This window comes from Chiloscyllium plagiosum, unplaced genomic scaffold (genome assembly GCF_037043375.1).
Source record: "Chiloscyllium plagiosum isolate Xiang-an unplaced genomic scaffold, Cpla_swu_hap1 HiC_scaffold_11, whole genome shotgun sequence".
In the NCBI taxonomy this organism is placed as follows: domain Eukaryota; kingdom Metazoa; phylum Chordata; class Chondrichthyes; order Orectolobiformes; family Hemiscylliidae; genus Chiloscyllium; species Chiloscyllium plagiosum.
Window position 1 is genome coordinate 24,972,340 of NW_028270149.1, and position 21,763 is coordinate 24,994,102.

A 21,763-nucleotide genomic window follows, 5' to 3' on the forward strand; every position below is an offset into this window, starting at 1 on the left:
AGAGTAACCCACTCAAAGCCATTCCGCATTACTCTACATTTATCCCCAACTAATGCACCTAACCAACATATCCCTGGCAATTTTAACATGGCCAATTCACCTAACCTGCACATCTTTGGACTATGGGAGGAAACCAGAGCATCCAGAGGAAACCCTACAGACATGGGGAGAATGTGCAAACTCCACACAGACAGTCGCCTGAGTTTGGAATCGAACCCAGGTCCCTGGCACTGTGAAGCAGCAGTGCTAACCACAGAACCACCGTGCTTCCTTAATGACAGCAGAATCTCCCTGGTTATTCAATATAAATGGACAGTTGTGGAAGGTTCCATGAATAGGAGAATTGGCCAGCAGAATTATCCGTTTCACTATAATTCCTATAATTCGCTATGTTAGCCATTCTGCAAGGACCCCTAGTCTCATAATGATTATCTGATCATTGGAAAATCTGGGCTAAATTCTTTCAAAACCTAATGGAGGGATTTTGACAAAACCCAGTACATAGATAGGGTTCGGCTCACAAAGAACGAATTACTTTTAGGCAAAGATATGGATTTGGATTGGGTAAGTTTTAAAGGACTGGAAACACTGGGAGATAGGGTAAATTGACTTTTATTTTAAGACTGTGGGATAATGTTTTATTTAGAATGTGGTGCATTCCCTCACCTGCTGTCGGGAAATTTCTCAGAGCTACCAAAATGCCAGCAGGATATTCATAACAGGTTGTTGCATGTGGATTGATAAGTGAAAGCTCTTAATAAAATGAATCATTTTTCCAGCTTTGTAGTTACAGAGCATCAACCAAGCAAGAAGAAGCTTTAAGAACACCTGTGCAATTTAATACCATTGAGTTACCATTTTATCCCTTCACTTGGTGTTCATTTAATTAATGAATTAATTTCCAAGTGGTTAACTATTGGAAGGAGCCTGCATTGAGTCGAAGTGCAGGGAGGCAGGAACACTTCAAGGGATAGGCCAACAATTCCTTTTTTGGAGTTTCTGGTTGGAGATGGTGAGAGGGTCCTGACGGTCAGAGGGTCATGGAGTCAGAAGCTCAGTGAGAATGAATCAGGTACATAAAGTGAGAGTTGGGGCCATTGTGTTGGACATTGGGTTGGGCGTGGGTCAGTATTATAACTACCTCATAGTTACACAAGGTTTAATTTGCCTTACATGACCTGGGTACCTATCCAGCAAACATTTGCACAGGGTCCTGGAGAAATTGCCCATTCAAAGTTAAGGCTTTCTGTATAGTTCCCATGGAGTCAGTGTATCAGGACTTTTGAGGGGTCCAAAGTATACTTTTGGGAGTATGTCTGGTCTCCAGCTATCCGCAAACTGGAAGACATGGGCCACAGTACAATTCTAGGAAGATGGTAGCTTACTGGCCAATGGTACGGCTGTTCACTATGTATGGACAGCATGAGGTGTAGATGTATTGTAGGGATAGGGAGCAGGTAGATTGATTAGGGAAGTATTTTTGCCTTTCCACACTTCTACAACTCTCCTCACCTGAGAGGCAGCTTCCGGACACTGGAATCCAAAGTAGCTCAGGGCACAAGCTAATCTCAAACTCAGTACGGCGCAGTTCGGTCTTGAAGCAGATAAAAACTCTTATGTTTTCACATTGCAGCTGAGTTATACAATGTGACGAAACTTGAGAAATTTTTGAAACGATTGAAATAACAAAAGTAGATCAGTTTCTTTTGAAAAATTTGTTCTGCCATCTACAGCCTGTGAAGCTGAAATTAGCGAAGGTAGCACAGTAAACAGATGTGCTGGTAATGGTATGTTACCAAATGTCATATTGTAATGCAGTCTGGAGAGTTGGGGGAAGATTAGCATTTGGAGGCATGGTTTTCTATTTCTACATGTCTGCTCATTTGGAAACATTAATTCATTTGGGGATATTGTTCTGCAGATGACTACCTATTGACCTACTGGTGTTTGTTTATATGTGACCCAGGACAATACTTAACTCTAGAGGGATTATCATGACTGAGCCCAATGCTATACATACTAGAAAGCCACACACATGGGCTTCCAGTGTCGTCTGGCATGGGCTATTACACAGTAATCCACCACAGGTATGACCGAAGGATGGTTTTTTGACTTCTCTATTTGTCTCCCAATTCAAAGATCCCTGGATGATTGCCAGATAAATACAGCAAAGCCTCCTTTGCTCAGACTGAATGATGTTGCTTTTGCACAGTCATTAAGCAAATTCCTCCTGAATATACTATGCAAATTCCTGAACCATTCAAATATTGCCCCTCCAGTATTCATTGGAAAATTGATTACATTGTGTGAAATTGCAGTAGATTTTATTTATTCATTTGTGACATGTGGGTATCACTAGCTGGGCCAGCAGTTATTACCCATCCCTAATTGCCTTTGAGAAGGTGGTGGTGAGCTGCCTTCTTGAATCACTGCAGTCCACTGCTGTGGGTTGACCTACAATGCCATTAGGAAGGGAATTTTAGGGTTTTGACCCAAATAGTGAAGGAACGGCGATTATATTTCCAAGTCAGGATGGTGAGTGTGTTGGAGGGGAACTTGCAGGTAGTGGTGTTCCCATGTATCTGCTGCCCTTGTCCTTCTAGGTTGAAGTGGACACAGGTTTGGAAGGTGCTAAGGCTCTTTGAATTTCTGCAGTGCTGCTGCTACTACACTGCTCCTACTGAGTGTTAGTGTTGGAGAGAATGGATGTTTGTGGATGAAGTGCCAATCAAGAGGGCTGCTTTATCCTGAATGGCATCAACCTTGAGTGTTGAAGCTGCACCCATCCAGGTACATGTGGGAGTATTCCATCACATTCCTGACTTGTGCTTTGTAGACGATGGTCAGGCTTGGGGGAGTCAGGAATTGAGTTAGTCACCACAGTATTCCTAGTCTCTGATACAGACAAACACATTGAATGTTAAAAGGCATAAGCACTTTTTTCTTTGTGTTGCTCTATACAGGGTCAGTTAGGTGCCTACAGAAACAGGGTCTTTTACATTTTGAAAACATCTGTCAGAGGAATGGCTCAAAAAAAAACAGCCAATTTTGGTTTTGTTATACTGACACCAAGTGGCATTAAGAGGAAGTGCTGCACACTGGTAATAATATTAATTTTTTTAAACCTTTTTTCTGATGTACTTAGAGTCAGAGAGTCATAGAGATATACAGCACTGAAACAGACACTTCAATCCAACCCGTCCATGCCGACCAGATATCCCAACCCAATCTAGTCCCACCTGCCAGCACCTGGCCCATATCCCTCCAAACCCTTCCTATTCATATACCCATCCAGATGCCTTTTAAATGTCGCAATTGTACTAGCCTCCACCACTTCCTCTGGCAGCTCATTCCATACATGCACCACCCTCTGTGTGAAAAGTTACCCTTAGGTCTCTTTTATATCTTTCCCCTCTCACCCTTAACCTATGCCCTCTAGTTCTGGGCTCCCCCACTCCAGGGAAAAGACATTGTCTATTTATCTATCCATGCCCATCATGATTTTATAAGCCTCTATAAGGCCAACACTTAGCCTCCGCGCTCCAGGGAAAACAGCCCCAAACTATGCAGCCTCTCCCTATAGCTCAAACCCTCCAACCCTGGCAACATTCTTGTAAATCTTTTCGGAACCCTTTCAAGTTTCACAGCATCCTTCCGATAGGAAGGAGACCAGAATTGCATGCAATATTCCAAAAGTGGCCTAACCAATGTCCTATACAGCCACAACCTGACCTTCCAACTCCTGTACTCAATACTCTGACCAATAAAGGAAAGCGTACCAAATGCCTTCTTCACTATCCTATCTACCTGCAATTCTACTTTCAAGGTGCAATGAACCTGCACTCCAAGGTCTCTTTGTTCAGCAACACTCCCGAGGACCTTACCATTAAGTGTATAAGTCCTGTTAAGATTTGCTTTCCCAAAATGCAGCACCTCACATTTATCTAAATTAAACTCCATCTGCTACACTCACCCCATTGGCCCATCTGATCAAGATCCCATTGTAATCTGAGGTAACCTTCTTCATTGTCCCCTACACCTCCAATTTTGGTGTCATCTGCAAACTTACTAACTACACCTGTTGTGCTCACATCCAAATCATTTATATAAATTATGAAAAGTACTGGACCCAGCACCGATCCTTGTGGCACTCCACTGGTCACAGGCCTCCAGTCTGAAAAATAACCCTCCACCACCCCCCTCTGTCTTCTACGTTTGAGCCAGTTCTGTATCCAAATGGCTAGTTCTCCCTGTATTCTATGAGATCTAACTTTGACAACCAGTTTCCCATGGGGAGCCTTGTGGAACGCCTCACTGAAGTCCAAATTTAAATTTAGATTGTATTCATTATTTAATGTAGACATTAATAACTCTTTTTGTAAGCTTATTTTTTAAAGAAATGAATAGTGTGGAGCATACTAAAAGAAATGTTTGGAGTTAAGAAAATCTACCTCTTGGAACACAATCTCAACCACATAGACCATAATGTTACTTAATAATCTCAGAGATAACTCAGAGTTACCTTTTTCCATTGAGGTGAGATTGCACAAAAGTTGATGTTACCTTGATAACTCAAGTAATGTTTTGATATTTAATATTTTCTGATTTCCTAATATGGTTTGTCTTTCATAAAGGAAGAAACAATTTGTCGTTTCAGTTATTTGAATGCACATTTAGTGTGGGTATGTTTTTATGCCAGTTCACTTAATGTCAGTCCTATCATCCACCTGAAGTAGGGACTATTTTCCTTGAAGACAAGAAAGCAAAGAGGATACCTGCTAGATGCTTTCAAAATCATAAGGGGTTCGGACAAAGGAGAAAGGGAGGAACCATTCCTGTTTGGTAGAGGATGGATAACCAGAGGGCACAGATTAAATTATTTTGCAAAAGAAACATACTCAAGCAGACAAAACACGTCTTCATCCAGTGAGTGGTTAGGGTCTAGCAGGCCCTGCTTAAAATGTGCTGGAGGCAGGTTCAACTGAGTCATTGAAGAGGGTATTGGATGATTGCCTGAATAGAAATATTATGCAGGATTACAGGACAGGGCACTACTGCAAAACACTTCAATTTGGTACAGACACAATAGGCTGAATGACATCCTTCTGCAATGAAACAAATTTGTAGTTTGGTAATTCTGTCAATATAAAGTTGTGTTTAATTTTCTGGAACAAAAACAGAAAGCGTACAGAGACTCACCTGCAGTTCTTTGTTTTATTTTATTGTATAATTTTTTGGCCCATCTTGATACACTGCAGGAACTACCAATATCTTTCAAACTAGAAGAACAAGGGCAACAGATACATGGAAACGCCACCACCTAAAAGCTAGACATCATCTTGACCTGGAACTATATTGTTGTTCCTTTGCTGGCACTGGGTTAAAGTCCTTTGAACTCCTTTCTTAAGAGTGAGGCACCTGGACTGCTGCAGTTCAAGAAAGAAACTCACTGCCACGTTTAAGAGGCAGTTAGGGATGAGCAATAATTTCTGGCTTAGCCAGTGATGTCCATGTCCTGTGAATGAATAAACAAAACTCATTCCTGACTTGTGCCTTGTAGATGGTGGAGGCATGGGATAGTCAAGGGGTGAGTTATTGTCACAGAATTTCCTGCTCTTGTAGCTATACAATTTACATGGCTTAAATTTTTAAAATAAACCACTAAGGCTACAGAAATACCCACAAGTTAATTGTTAACTTCAGACACTCAGCAATGTCCTTCAGGAGTCAGCCAGCTCAGTTAATATTGGTGTTATTGAACATTCACGATGATGGGTGCTCAACATAGAGGGGTACTGACTCATCCCTGAGGAATGGCATTAGAGCATCAGACAGAATGGTGGCCAATCTCTGAATAGATCAAGAAGAAGCATACAGGTGGAAATCTTCTTGTTGAGGCAATTACTGTTTTCTGTTTTTGACCAAAAATTCAAGTATTTGGGCTTCAAAGGGTGAGGCAAAAGTGATCTGAAGGACTCACCTCTGCTTATAAAAGAACAGGGCGCAAGGTATGTTGCAGAATGAAGGTTGAATGACTTGTTTGCTGTGCAGGAGACCCCAAAGCCAGTGGATATTGAGATAACATTTGTAAATACGTTTGCAGAATACAACTTGTCATCATCCTAAAGGAAGGAAATTCAGAAATTATAGCTCATTTGTTAGGTTATGATAAGAATCATAATCCTGCTTTAACAGTGTTAAGTTTTGTCTGATTACAGCTTGGAACATTTACTACATTAAAGATTTCTCATAAACATAAGTTGTTATATTAGGGGTGTGTTGTAGTCGATGTAGTTAATGCTACATTTTTCCCTTCACCTACACATATTCCAAGGGGATTTGAGTGACTGTAATGGTGGACATGAATTTGTATGATTTCTTCAAATTACAGTATTATGAAAGGGTATCTCATGCATTGATTAAAAAGAACATCACATTGCTGCTTTCAGTCTGATAGCACTAGCTTCTGATGATACAGTGCTTTAGTGACTGGAGGAAATATGTTCTGTTCTGTCCAGACTGAAACATAGAAGGTTCACCATTAACCCAATCAGATTTATCTTATTTATCAGCAATTCTTAGTAAACTAAGTGCCATAACCATATACAAGGTTATCATGGATGTCAAATTATTATGTCGGAAATAGAGCAGCCAATGTTCACACAGGGTCATTTAAGCAACAATATAATAACTGCTGGGTCCATCTATTCTTAGGTGATGCTTGTGATAAACATCAGCCAGTGGGAAAAACTCTCCAGGTGTTCCCCAAAATCGTATCATGGGGTCTTACATATCTGCCTGGGAATGCAGACAAAGATAGAATTTCTAACAGTGTAGCACTTCCTCAGTTTGATCTGAAATTTCAATCTAGATGTACTCAACTCAATCTTAACATTTTGGATTCATCATTCACTTTATTTAATAGATTAGATTAGATTCCCTATAGTGTGGAAACAAGTCCACACCAACCCTCCAAAGAGTAACCCATCCAGACCCATCTCCCTCTGACTAATGAATCTAACACTATGGGCAATTTACCATGGCCAATTCACCTGACCTGCACATCTTTGTGACTGCGGAAACCCATGCAGGCACGGGGAGAATGTGCAAACTCCACACAGACAGTCACCCAAGGATCGAACGTGGGACGCTAGTGCTGTGAGGCAGCAGTGCTAACCACTAAGCCACCATGCTGCCCCAGTGTTCTTAGGATACTCGTACTTTAAGGACATTGGATACTGCAGTTTCTTTAACACTTTAAATGAATATAAGTTCAATGAAATAAGTACAGGAGGATGTTCATCTGTCAGTAATGAACAACTTTTTTGTTCTACTTGCATCTTGAAGGATAGTTTATCCTGCAATACTGGGTTAGGATTATCCTAGGACACCCTAAGACTTATAACTAAATGATTTAAGATAGTATTTGTTTATCATGTTAAAGAATAGGAATGTGATTTATCTTCACATCTTGGGTGGTACAAGGAGGTTGCAGATGTTTGGAATTGAATTTCTGTCATGTGCCTGGAACTGACTCAGAGAATGTCAGCTTGCTCCTAACCATGTACACTTTTTCCTTTTTCTTTTTCTTTTCCCAAACAAGTAAATTGGACAGCTGTTGAAATTTAAAAATTACAGTTCAGGATAAATATTAACTCAGAGGTGTTAATTATCCGTAGAGTTAAATGAGCTCCCTCACTTCTTCACCAAAGAGACTTTAATGTGTTTCCAGTTCTTCTGTACGGAAGAAGCAATGCTGAATGGAATAGTGATTAATCCAGCAGAATAAAACAATCCCAGGAACACAAGAAATATTAAAGAAGGGACAGACCCCTTTCACCTCAAGTGCAGCCTCCAAGTTGAAAGTTCCGATTGTATCTGTCTTCACTACCTCATGGACAGATTATTCTAAATATTTTCACCATTTGGTAATGAGTACCACCTAAAATATACACTAAATTTATTTTTCAGTAGTTTTAATCTATTATAATTTCCTTTTAGCCCTAGAATTCTAGATCAAAATACCTTACCTATTCCATTTAAGAATTTGTAAACTTCATAAACCAGCATTTCCCTCTCCTGACTCTGGTCTACCACTCCTTGCCTTTGTTTTATTTTAGACGTTGCCACTTACATTGGGAATTAAAGGTTTTCTGATTCATGTTCAAGGGAATGCAGGTTTAGAGGATTCTCATCATAGGAGCTTCTGATGGCAAATGAAAAAAATCACTGTCCACAGCAAAATATTTTAGTACATTGGCTATCATTTAATGTCTTCACCTGCTTTGTCTACTCTGGATTGTAGATTTTATTATCCTGTGCTGGAGTCAGTGGTGATTGTGAGGTGCAGTTAAGGGGTACACAGTGAAAGCAACATCTGATCATTTCTTTGCTTAAGTGCCTGAACTGATGTTTCCAATTTGGGGATTTTGTCAAAAAGTTACATGAATTCCCCATTTTGTGTATTCCTGGTTCAACAGGAGTAGGATCAATGGTATCAGTCTCCTCGTTTTCTCTTAAGTTGGATTTTTCCATTTAAGTAATTCTAAAAAATTAAATTCTGGAGATTATGTAAGTTCATCTGGGGAAGTTCTTAACTTGGAAAAGAGCAGATCTTTCAATGTGAGAAGTCAAATGATCTACTGTAACACACCGTTCCATTGTCTTTAACAGGTCCCTGGAACTGAGATATTTCACCTATGGAATTCTGTTTGGATGTGGATCATCTTTTGCTTTCCAGCCTTCATTAGTCATCCTTGGCCATTACTTTAGAAGTCGGTTAGGCCTTGCAAATGGTGTGATGACAGCTGGTAGCAGTCTGTTTTCTGTCACTATGCCTTTTCTCTTAAAGAAGATTGGCGACACACTGGGTCTAGCTCATACACTGCAGATTCTCAGTGTACTCATGTTCATACAGATATTTTTATCCTTGACGTATAAACCTCTTTTACCTTTGCCCTCTGCTGGAGAAAGAAGTAAGCCTGACAAAACAGAAGAACTGAAGTGCGTTCACCGATTTAAGAAATACCTAAATCTGAGAGTGTTCAGGAAGGTAACGTACAGGATTTGGGCCTTCGGGATCGCCACTGCAGTCTTGGGCTACTTTGTTCCATATGTTCACTTGGTAAGTGCAGCAGCTTTGCCAGTGTTTTTCTGTAATAAAGTATATAATCTTTTCAAAAATGGGTTTGCGGGCACAGGACTGCTACTCTTCTGCTAAATGAGATGAATGGCTCGCATCGCAAGTCAATGGAGTTGAGACTTTATTGTGAAAGTATGGTTCATTTCAAAGAAACCACAGCACAAAATGGATCTAAATGGGTATTTGTTGCAACAGAAATTATGTGACACCATTTGACTTTGCGTTGGCCGCAGTAAACCTCCAGCAGATCCAAAGCAAACTCTTTGAAACCTTCATTTGTTGGTAACTGTTCCTTTGGTTGTTTGTTAACGGCCAAGATTTTAATAAGCATGTCAAGAATAGAGGACAGAATGTTATCAATAAGACAGTAACACGAAGGAGCAGAATTAGGCCATTTAGCCCATTGAGTCTGCCATTGTGCTAACAATGCCAGCTCTCAAAAGTTTTCAGGACACCCCAAAATACATTTACTGCCAAAGTAGTATTTTTCAAGTGTAGCTTAATAAACACAGTTGCTACTTTACACAGAGCAAGTGTCAGAACATCATTGGGACAACTGATCAGATAATATTCTTTTGGTGGTGCTTGTTGAAGGAGAAATGTTGATCTCTTTGAAGACTCCTTTGTATCCTCCTCGCACTTAATTTGCTCCCTTTCTTCATATCATCAGTAAATTTGACAATACTAGTCGGTGCCATGAGCCAAATCATTCATACAATTTGTAAATTGTCGAGGCCCCAACATTGATCCCTGTAGCATTCTAATAATTCTATTAACTCCAGCTTGTCAACTTCAAAATGATCCAGTTATCGTGAATCTCAGTTTCCTGTTCGTTAGCCTCTCCTCTATCCTTGCTAAAGCATCACCCCAAAACTAAAACCCAGTTCTCACAAAGGTTCACTGGACTCAAAATCTTAACTGTTCTTGTCTCCTCAGATATTACCAGTCCTGCCTTGTGTTTCCAGCAATTTCTGTCTTTGTTTCAGACCTGCAGTTCTTTATTTTATTTTGGGTATCTCTGTTGTTGGGTTTGCTTTAATGGAAAGATTGGATTTTTGATTGTGGACTGACATGGGTAAAAAAGAACTGTTTTAAAGGTTGTTGAAGGATCACTGCATGCTTTTGAATACAAGTAACCTGACAGTCATTGTAAGGATTATTTACACAGCTGCCAGTTCAAGCAGCAATAGGAAAAAGTGCAGACACTCTAGAACCAAGGGTGTGAACAAATGGAGATTCAGCCAGCAACAAGTAGCTGGTTGGTCTATGGACTTGTGCCCAGCTATCAATAACAAAGGCCTGTGAACAAAAATGTGATTGGTTTTGAGGTTGCTGAACAGCTTGGGGATGTGAACAAGATTAGATTGCCTACAGTGTGGAAACAGGCCCTTCGGCCCAACAAGTCCACACCGACCCTCCAAAGAGTAACCCACTTCCCTCTGACTAATGCACCTAACACTATGGGCAATTTAACATAGCCAATTCACCTAATGTGCACATCTTTGGACTGTGGGAGGAAACCCACGCAGACGCAGGGAGAATGTGCAAACTCCACACAGTCACCCGAGGCCAGAATCAAACCTGGGATCCTGGTGCTGTGAGGCAGCAGTGCTAACCACTGAGCCATCGTGCCACCAAATAGGGAGAAACCTTTAGGTCTCCACCAGCTCAGGAGCTCTGTCTGCTGTCTGCAGTAAAAGCTAATTTTGAGTTTGAAGAAAGCCAGTTTATTTTACCTTCAGCAATTGCTGTAAGCTGCGACTTTTAACTAATAAGCCAGATAGATTTTATAAATTTGAGTCAACCACCAAACCAGTGACAGCTTCTGGAGAAGGAAGACTAAGAATCAGTTTTCTGATTAGCCCAAGGAAGGATCTCATCAGATCCTGTGAACAGGAACCACTTAACTGCTTTCCCAGTTTTCCCTCCATAAATAATCCCATTTTGTTTGTGTGTTTACACAGGGAGGTCCATAAAAAATTAGAGATTTAACTAGTAGAGTTATAGGCTGATGGTTGATAATTGTTTACATTAGCCATTTATAAATAGCAATTTGTAAATTGCTGTAAATTAGTACAATTAGTAAATTGTAATAAATAGTAATTCTTGTTAAGTGGAGAAACCTCGTTGGTGCTTTCCATCAATCTGGATCTAAAAGACAGCTAAATTGGGGAATTCTGTGTACTTTTAAAAATCTTCCACATTTTTTCCAGTTTGGTGGAAACAGCCATTAAAATAATTTTGCAAGTTTGAGGCAGGAGGTTGAGGGAACACCCACACTGGTTTTATCTTCCTGACAAAAATGGTCACTCCGTTTTTCAGATGCCCCGTGTTATCTTGTCATTATTCATTCTAACATTCAGCACATGATTTGGCTGTAGGTGAATTTTGTGAAAAAGGAGTTCAATGAAACTGATAGAAATTGGATCCTGCTAGTCTGCATTGGAGCCTCATCAGGTATCGGACGTCTGACCTTTGGGAAGATTGGTGACTGTATCCCTGGACCTAAGAAGATCTTCCTGCAGGTAAATCAATGTAAGCCAAAAGCTCCATTTTTGGGGAGAAGGTTGAGTTTGGTGTTTTATTCTGAAGTTGTATCTTTTTCCAATGTCCATCCTTAGGGTGGTGTCCACACTTCCCTGTTGGTAATTAAATGAATTAATTATGTATTTATGGAATGGCACAAAAGCGTTTTCCTTTTTATTAAACCGGCCCAAGTTGAAGGCACATCAGCAACTGTCTGTTAAATCAGTCAGGTCAAAAGTGTAATAGGGTTACACCTCCCAAGACTAAAACAGGACAGTTACTCAGTGAAGAGGAAGAAATTGTTGTCACATCACAATGTGAATAGAGGCTCTTTGGCCCATCATGTTGCGCCAGTCTTCAAACATCTATCTATTGTTGTTTCATTTTCCAGCACTTGATCCATAGCCTCTGCTATGGCATTTCAAGTGTCCATCTAAATACTTCTCAAATACCTTAAGGGTCCTGTCTCTACCAAGCTTTGAGTATAGGAGTTGGGAGGTAATGCTGCAACTGTACAGAACCTTGGTTAGGCCACTTTTGGAATATTGTGTGCAATTCTGGCTTCCTCCAGATCATAGTCATAGATTAATAGAGATGTACAGCATGGAAACAGACCATTCAATCCAACCCGTCCATGCCAACCAGATATCCCAACCCAATCTAGTCCCACCTGCCAGCACCCGGCCCATATCCCTCCAAACCCTTCCTATTCATATACCCATCCAAATGCCTTTTAAGTGTTGTAATTGTACCAGCCTCCACCACTTCCTCTGGCAGCTCATTCCGTACACATACCACCCTCTGTGTGAAAAAGTTGTCCACAGGTCTCTTTTATATCTTTTCCTTCTCACCCTAAACCTATGCCCTCTAGTTCTGGACTCCCCAACCCTAGGGAAAAGACTTTGCCTATTTACCCTATCCATGCCCCTCATAAGTTTGTAAACCTCTACAAGGTCAACCCTCAGCCTCCGACGCTCCAGGGAAAACAGCCCCAGCCTGTTCAGCCTCTCCCTGTAGCTCAAATCCGCCAACCCTGGCAACATCCTTGTAAATCTTTTCTGAACCCTTTCAAGTTACACAACATCTTTCCGATAGGAAGGAAACAGAATTGCATGCAATATTCCAACTGTGGACTAACCAATGTCCCGTACAGCTGCAACATGACCTCCCAATTCCTGTACTCATTACTCTGACCAATAAAGGAAAGCATACCAAATGCCGCCTTCACTATCCTATCTACCTGTAACTCCACTTTCAAGGAGCTATGAACCTGCACTCCAAGGTCTCTTTGTTCAGCAACACTCCCTAGGACCTTACCATTAAGTGTATAAGTCCTGCTAAGATTTGCTTTCCCAAAATGCGGCACCTCGCATTTATCTGAATTAAACACCATCTGCCACTTGTCACCTCATTGGCCCATCTGGTCAAGATCCTGTTGTAATCTGAGGATATGGACCCTCTTCGCTGTCCACTACACCTCCAATTTTGGTGTCATGAAACCTTTCCTCAAATTCCTCTGAACCTCCTGCTCCTTAACTTAAAATTACTTTCCCTGGTTGTTCAGTCTTATATTGAGGGGAAATGTTCTCCCTTTGTACCTTATCTATGCCACAGTTAATGTCTCCCCTCACCATAGAGTCATAGAGGTGTATAGCACAGAAATACATCCTTGGGTCCAACTCATCCATGCTAACCAGATATCCCAACCTAATCTAGTCCCATTTACCAGCACTTGGCCCATATCCCTCTAAACCTTTCCTATTCATATACCTATCCAGATGCCTTTTAAATGTTGTAATTATGCCAACCTCCACCAGTTCCTTTGGCAGCTCATTCCATACATGCCATGTGAAAAAGTTGGCCCTTAGGTTCCTTTTAAATCTTTCCCCTCTCACCCTGAATCTATGCCTGTTGACTCCCCGACCCCAGGGAAAAAAACCTTGTCTATTTACCCTATCCATGCCCTTCATGATTTTATAAACTTCTATAAGGTCACCCCTCAACCACTGATGCTTCAGGAAAAGTTCAAATCCTCCAACTCTGGCAAAATCCTTGTAAATCTTTTCTGAACCCCTTCAAGTTTCACAACATCCTTTCGATAGGAAGGAGGCCAGAATTGCACGCAATATTCCAAAAGTGGCCTAACCAATTCCTGTACAGCTGCCAACTCCTATACTCAATGCACTGACCAGTAAAGGAAAGCATACCAAACACCAGCTTCACTATCCTATCTAACTGCGAGTCTCCTTTCAACCAATCAGCTCTCTCTGCTCTAAGGAAAACAATTCCAGCCTGAAAGGCTTCATTAACTCTTCATTTACATAAAGATTTCCTGTTATGAATAAAGTATATTTTTGATAAAAGCCTCCAGCCTCTCTAGTATCTCTTCATAGCTGAATTGTTGTTGTGCTGGCTTGGAGTACACTCACCCTTCATTGCATTGGATGTGATTAGCTATGAAGAGAGGTTGAGTCCGTTAGGTTTGTTTTCACTAGAAAAAAGGAGATTGAGGGGGGATCCTGATTGAGGTTTACAAAATCATGAAGGGTATAGACAGGGTGGATAGAGAAAAGCGTTTTCCCAGGGTGAAGGATTCAATAACGAGAGGTCATGCTTTCAAGGTGAGAGATGGAAAGTTTAAGGGGGATACACGCGGCAAGTGCTTCACACAGAGGGTGGTGGAACGCGTTGCCAGCAGAGGTGGTAGAGGCAGGCACAGTAGATTCATTTAAGATGCATCTGGACAGATACATGAGTAGGTGGGGAGCAGAGGGATACAGATGCTTAGGAATTGACCGACAGGTTTAGACAGTACATTTGGATTGGCTCAGGCTTGGAGGGCCAAAAGGCCTGTTCTTGGGCTGTAAATTTTCTTTGTTCTTTGTGTATTCAGAACAAACAGAATATAACACTGTGACCTAAGCATTAGGGAAGTGTCTGAATATGCATAGTTCCAGTTTTCAATGGTTTAGTGATTTTAAAAACAATTTAACAGCCAATCATTAGACTCATTCAAGCAAGACTAGATTCAGTTATCGATTTAACACAAACTCCTTCCGGAATCTAAATCAATGTTAGAGCTTTAAAGCCAGTGTGGTGAGTCTGGTGGCTGAATGTTGCTTCAGGGAATAGTATGGTAAAGACAAAAGACAGATCAGCAAGTGAGATGACCAAGGAGGAGTTAGAGATTAAGGCCAGTAAGGGGCGAAGAGGAAGAAGAGACACAGAGAGATTATTGAACACAGCAGGACTGGTCAGCTGAAGTGTATTTGTTTTCATGTGAGGAGTACAGAGCTTTTACAGAGATGCTGTAGAGAGAGGGTCAAAACTGGCAGTTTAACATTGTGTGATTTACATGTTTCAGGTGAAATATAGAGATTTGTGAAAGGTGGAGGAAATAGTATACTGATTAGGGAGAATGTCACAGCTGTACACCTTGAAAGGCTTATCCAGTGAGGCCATATATGGAAAAATGTGAAAACAACGGGATTGTTGTGGTAGGAGATTTTAACTTCCTCTGTGTTGACTGAGACCACCTTCGTGCCAGGGATGGGGGTGGGATTTATTAGGTGCATCTAAAGAGTTTCTTGAAACGTATGTATATAGCCCAACCAGGGAAGGGGCCATACTAGACCAGATATTGGGGGAATGAGCCTGGTCAGGTGATCAAAGTTTCAGTACAGGAGCATTTTGGAAACAGTGACTATAAGTCTATAAATTTTAAGTCGCTGACAGATAAGGATAAGAGCAGTCCTTGGGTGAAAATACTAAACTGAGGGAAGGCAAACTAAGACAATATTAGGTAGGCACTTCATCAGGAAGGGCTTTTGCCCGAAACGTCGATTTTGAAGCTCCTTGGATGCTGCCTGAACTGCTGTGCTCTTCCAGCACCACTAATCCAGAATCTGGTTTCCAGCGTCTGCAGTCATCGTTTTTACCCAATATAGAAAGTGAGGAGAGGGAGGGGTGGAGGGGGTGGCAGTTTGAGGGTAAGTCCACATCTGGCATGTGGGAATCATTTAAAGGCCAGTTGACTAGAACTGTGGTGTGGCATATTCCAGTCAAAACAAAGGCGAAGGATGACAAGATTAGGGAATCTTGGATGACAAGAGAAATTGTGAGCTTAGTCAAAAAGAAAAAGGCATACACGAAGTTTAGGAAGTTGAAGTCAGACAGAGCCCCCAAAGAATATAAATAAAATAGAACTTAATGAAGGGAAGAACTTAAACAAGGAGTTAGGGCTCAGAGGGGACTTCCTTGGCAGACAGGATTAAGGAAAATCCCAAGACATTTTATCCGATCATAAGGAGGGAGGATAACCAGGACAAGGGTAGGTCCACTCAAGGATAAAGGAGGGAATTTATGCGTGGAGCTAGAATTGTATCAGAATTCACACAGGAGAAGGACATGGTGGATGGTGAGTCTAGAGAGGGCTATGTTCAATAAAGAAAAGGAAGGGTGTTGGGTATTTTGAAAAACATTAATGTAGATACCCAGGACCTGATGGGAAGTATCCTAGAATAATGGGGGAGGCAAGGGAGGAAATTGCTGGGGCATTGTATGGAATCTTTGTATTCTCTTTCGTCAAATGGGAGGTCCTAGAGGACTGGAGAATAGCTGGTGTTGTTCTTTGTTTAAGAAAGGTAATACGGATAATCAGGAAAACTACAGGCCCGTGAGCCTTACATCAGTGATAGGGAAATTATTGGAGAATATTTAAGGACAGCGTGTGGAAAAATGTGAACTTATTGTAAGGCCACTTAGCTTTGTGCAGGGAGGTTGTGGCTCACAAAAGTTGAGTTTTTGAGGAAGTGATAGATGAGGGCAGGGGTTGGATGTTGTCTATATAGACTTTAGCAAGGCCTGTGACAAGGTCCCTCATGGCAAGCTGATACAGAAGGTGAAGTCACACATGATCCGTGGTGAGCTGGTAAGATGGATAAAGAACTGGCTTAGTATTAGAAGACAGAACGTTGTGATGGAAGAGTGTTTTTCTGACTGAAGATCTGTGACCAGTGGTGTTCTACAGGGATCAGTACTGGGACTCTTGTTGTTTGTAATAGATATTAATGATTTGGAAGAGAATGTAGGTGATCTACTTAGTAAATTTGTGAACAACACAAAGATTGGGGAAGTTGTAGATTGTGAGGAGGATTCCAGAGGATACAGCAGGATATTGATAGTCTGGAAATTTTGATGGAAAAATGGCATATAGAATATAATGCAGACAAATGAGAAGAGATGCCTTTTGGAAAGTCTAATGCAGGAAGGAACTATATAATAAAGGCAGAACCCTAAGTACCATCAATACATCAGTGGTAGGGAAATTATCGGAGAAGATTTAGGGATAGCATGTGGAAAAATGTAGGTGTACAGATCCACAGTTCCTTGAAAGTGGCAACACAAGTGGATAAGGTGGTCAGGAAGGCATATGGCATGTTTGCTTTCATTGGTCAGGCATAGAGTATAAACATTGGCAAGTCATGTTGCAGCTGCAGAGAACTTTAGTTGAGCCACATTTGGAATATTGTGTAGAGTTCCAGTTGTCACACCTGCAGAAGCATGTGGAGGCTTTGGAGACGGTGCAGAAACGGTTTACCAGGATGTTGCCTGGTTTGGAGGGTATTAGCTGTGAGGAGAGATTGGCCAAACTTGGTTTGTTTTCATTTGAGCATCAGAGGCTGAGCAGATAGAAGTTAACAAAATTATGATGGGCATGGATAGTATGGATAGAGACTTTTTCCCAGGGTAGAAATGTTAGTTACTAAGGCACATAGGTTTAAGATAAAAGAGGGAAAGTTTAAAGGAGATGTAAGAGGCAAGTTTTTTTAATATAGAGTGACTGGAATGCATTGTCAGAGTAGGTGGTGGAGGCAGATACAATAGCAACATTTAAGAGACATCTTAACAGGGATATGAATAGGCAGGGATTAGAGGGATATGGATAGCACAGAGGCAAAAGGTTTGTAGTTTAGAAAAGCATCATGTGCCAGTGCAAGCTTGGTGGGCCAAAGGGCCTGTCCTTGTGCTGCACTGTTATTTGTCCTTTGTTCTGAGAAGCAAAGTACTCATTTAGTACTTCTGCCCTACCCTTTGCTTCAATTAACACCATAACCCTGCTTGTTCCTTATGGGCCTCTCTCTATCCTTCACTAATGTTTTACTGATAATATGCTTGAAGAACATCTTACTGTTTGTTTTAGTGAAGCCTACATCCTTTCCTCATGCTTCCTCTTAACCTTCCTTACTCCAGCCTTAGCCTGTCTCCTGTATTTGAGATACTCTTCCTGATTTCTATTGTATTATTATTCCAGTGGGCGTCATATACCTCCTTTCTCTTCCTTATTTTCTTATGATATCCTGAGTCATCCAGGGCACTTCAGCTTTGGATAATTTGTATTTATTTCTCATGTGTATGCATGCATTTATCTCTCTTTTGATATTCACCCATTTTTCACCAAAATATGTTTCCTATCAACCTGCTCCAGTTCAACTTCTGGGCTTCTAAAAATCTGCCCTTTTCCAGTCTGACATCTTAATCATTGACTGATTTCTTTTCTCTCCTTTTCTAATTCAATATGAAATCTTATTATGTTACGATTGCTATTTCCCAAATACTTCCCACTTTGACGTTCTCCACTCGGCCTGCCTTGTTTTCTGAGACCAAATTGAGCATAACTCCTTCCCTGGTAGGATCCAGAAAGTTCTCCTGCACACATTGCAAGAATTTCTCCCCTTATGTGCCCTGCACTTTACCTTTTTCCCAGTCTACCCAAGTGTAATTGAAATCACCCCAATTATCACAACCCTACTTCTCCTGCAGATTTCCATAATCTACCTAGAGATGGGGCTATTTTCCTTGAAGCTTTGGAGGCTGAGTGGTGAGCTTATAGAGGTTTATAAAACCATGTCGGGCATGGATAGGGTAAATGGATAAGGACTTTTCCCCAGGGTGGGGTTTTCCAAAACTAGAGGGCATTGGTTTCTCTAAATAGAATTTTCTACTTCCTCCCCAGTATTTGGAGGTCTGTAATAAATATGCGACAAGGTCACCACACCCTTCCTGTTTCTCCACTTTTAACTATAAAGATTCTAATTCAGGAACTGCATCTCGTTCCAGGACAATGAAATTGCCCTTAACCAAAAATGCTACACCTCCTCCCTTTTTACCCACCCTGTTTTTATTAAAAGCCTTATAGCCTGGCATGTTAAGTATCTAGGAGAAAGTGAGGACTGCAGATGCTGAAGATCAGAGCTGAAAATGTGTTGCTGGAAAAGTGCAGCCCTTCCTGAAGAAGGGATCATGCCCGAAACGTCGATTCTCCTGCTCCTTGGATGCTGCCTGACCTGCTGCACTTTTCCAGCAACACATTTTCAGCATGTTAAGTATCTGGTCCTGCTCTGGCTTCAGCCATGTTTCTATCAACGCTACTATGTCACATTCTCCCAGAGCAATTTCTGCTTCCAGTTCCCTAATTTTGTACACGATACTCAGTGTATTTACATATATACAGGTTAACCCTGCACTGACCTCTTTCTTGCCCATTGGAAGGTGAGTCTTTCTCTATTCATTCTCAACACTCAAACCTTCCCTCACTTCCTTCTCCATGTTCCTTATTTTCTCTCTTTTGCCCTCCCTGGGTCTTCCAAAAATAGGCCCATTAGTTAACCCACTCTCTTGCCTTACAAACTTGAATCCACCCGCAGTCCACTATTTGCTTTCTCAGCCAGGAGATTAATGCTATTGTGTTCCAACTTGTAGGTGGCATCCTTTTGGATATTGGGGATTATGTCCATGATGATACCACTGTGCAAAGGTTTTGAACATGTACTTATTGTCTGTATTTTCCTGGGATTCTGTGATGGCTGTTTCATCACCATTATGGCACCTATTGCCTTTGAGCTTGTTGGACCTCAAGATGCATCACAAGCCATTGGCTTCCTTCTGGGACTTATGGCTATTCCCATGACTGCAGGACCACCCATTGCAGGTTAGTGACAAATACGAATGACATTTGTTTAATGTTTATTACTGGATAGAGATTAAAAATCATGGGAAATTGTGATGCAGTTGGATTAGAAAAACAGTATGTTAACATTTACTAGTATATGTTTGAAGTTCTTAATCCACATTTTTTTAAAACTTTAAATAATATCTTTGGATATTGTTTATTTAATCCAGTAATTCCCAGTCATATATGATAGAATTCCCAGATTCTGGTTGAAAAGCAACCTATTCCACAATTGATACAAATCAGTGGCAAAGGACCAGAGCAAGATTTGAAACCACTTGAGTGTTTTGCACATTGCTTGTTCACATTATTAATCATTAAATCAGATTACATCTTAAATAGAATCAGAAAGTGCCACTCACCTTCTGAAAAGGAAAACTTTGGTTAAATTTGAGGTGGGATCCTTCATCTTATTAGCGCAGATTCCAGGGCACTATTCCCCATTTGTTCACACAGTTATTAATTCACAAATCAGTTGGTAAATCTTTAACTAAAGGTATTCTGGCAGGGGAGATGTTATGCATTTGATATTCATTGTAAAAATGTAGGAAAAGAACATGTTTATAATTTTACAACAAACAGAGATCAGTGCAAATTGCTCAAACACACATTCTATTTGCTATTGAAAAGCTTACTAAATTTAAGAATAATTGAAATTATGGAGAGGCATGGTGAGGAAGACCCTTTCACACAACACTCCAGCCTTGCAACCAAAAGTGAACCTGCTCCAAGAAAAACACAAGTAAACCCTGAACCCTGTAAGCAGCCAGATGCTCAGAGATCCATGTAACCAAAATATATGTTAAATGATTTTTATAAACTTTTGATTTATGTTAAGTGCCAATTGCATTTTATTTAAAGAATGATTGAAACAATTATATTTCAAAGTTCTGCAACTGGATTATTTTTAAATTGCAACTTAATTTACAGTTGAATACTGATATAGACAAATCTGTAAGGAACCAAGGCAAACATTGCTGGAGAATCTGTGGAGAGAAAGCAGAGTTAACTTTTCTGGTCCAGTGACCCCCCTTCATAACTAATCTTTCCGCAGATACTGCCAGACCTGCTAAATTTCTCCAGCTATTTCTGTTTTATTCCAGATTTCCATCATCCACAGTTCTTTGTTTTATTTTACAACTTCGTAAGGAACTGTCTTCCTTGAATCAGATTAACGATGGTTCAGCTTTCTGGGGCTGGAAATTCCATGGTTGTGACAAAAGTGAAGCATTTTCAGAGAGGGGCAGAATCTGGGGCACTGGTTGGGTACACTGGAGTTGGATCCCTTCCAAAGTGCACAGTAAAATCAGTAGAAATGAGGCTGGCAGAAAGTGGATCCAATGTCATTCTGTTGCATGGTTGGAAATAAACAGATAATGACGGCTGAACCTAAACTGTCAGAGTTTCATCATTTAAAACCGACTTATACCTGACTTAACTAAAGAAATGATGTACAAGTCTTGCTAAACCAGAATGGTAATTAGCAAACAGGCTTTGCAATGGAAAAAATAATTATTCATCAGTATTGTTAAAACAGAACTGTACAAATTGCCTTTAAGTGGAGAAATCCTTCTCCTCCCTTACCTTTGTGGAGCCATTATCATGAGATTCACTATGAGCACTTTATCAATAACTGCTTGTCAACCTCTCTCAGCTGAAATACTAAAGTTTGAATGGGAAAGGAGGGTACTGTTGTGGAGTAGTAGTGTTCCTACCTCAGGACTGGAAGGGTTGTATTCAAGGTCCGTTCTATTCCAGAGGTCTCGCTGTAAAGTTCCAGTTTTATATAAAAAATGCTTTCAGGAGCTTTTATGGCACAGCAGTAGGATGTCAACGTCCAGGCCAGGAAATTTGGGTCCAAGTCCCACTTGCCCTGGAGCTGTGTCTGAATAGGGTGATTTAAAATAATTCTGTGTATAATCTTGTCACTTCAGCAAATGAATTGCTTCAGGAGATTATTTTAACAATTAAACAAATTGCCAATTTCCTATTGTCCATTCTTCACCACTGCCAAGAATTTCTAATTGAATGTCCAGAGATGTTATAAATATACACACACTCCAAGCTGGAGTGGTGGTCAGACT

General features: G+C 40.7%; 1 protein-coding gene across 1 annotated transcript in view; it reads left to right on the forward strand.

The window, feature by feature from the left end:
* Positions 1-21,763, forward strand: part of slc16a2 (solute carrier family 16 member 2) — a 95,015-nt gene that overhangs the window by 64,462 nt on the left and 8,790 nt on the right. Inside the window, exons 3-5 of the mRNA XM_043705006.2 lie at positions 8,674-9,124; positions 11,524-11,667; positions 19,430-19,658. Of these exons, the coding sequence (XP_043560941.2) occupies positions 8,674-9,124; positions 11,524-11,667; positions 19,430-19,658 (824 nt within the window). The remainder of the gene's footprint in view (positions 1-8,673; positions 9,125-11,523; positions 11,668-19,429; positions 19,659-21,763) is intronic.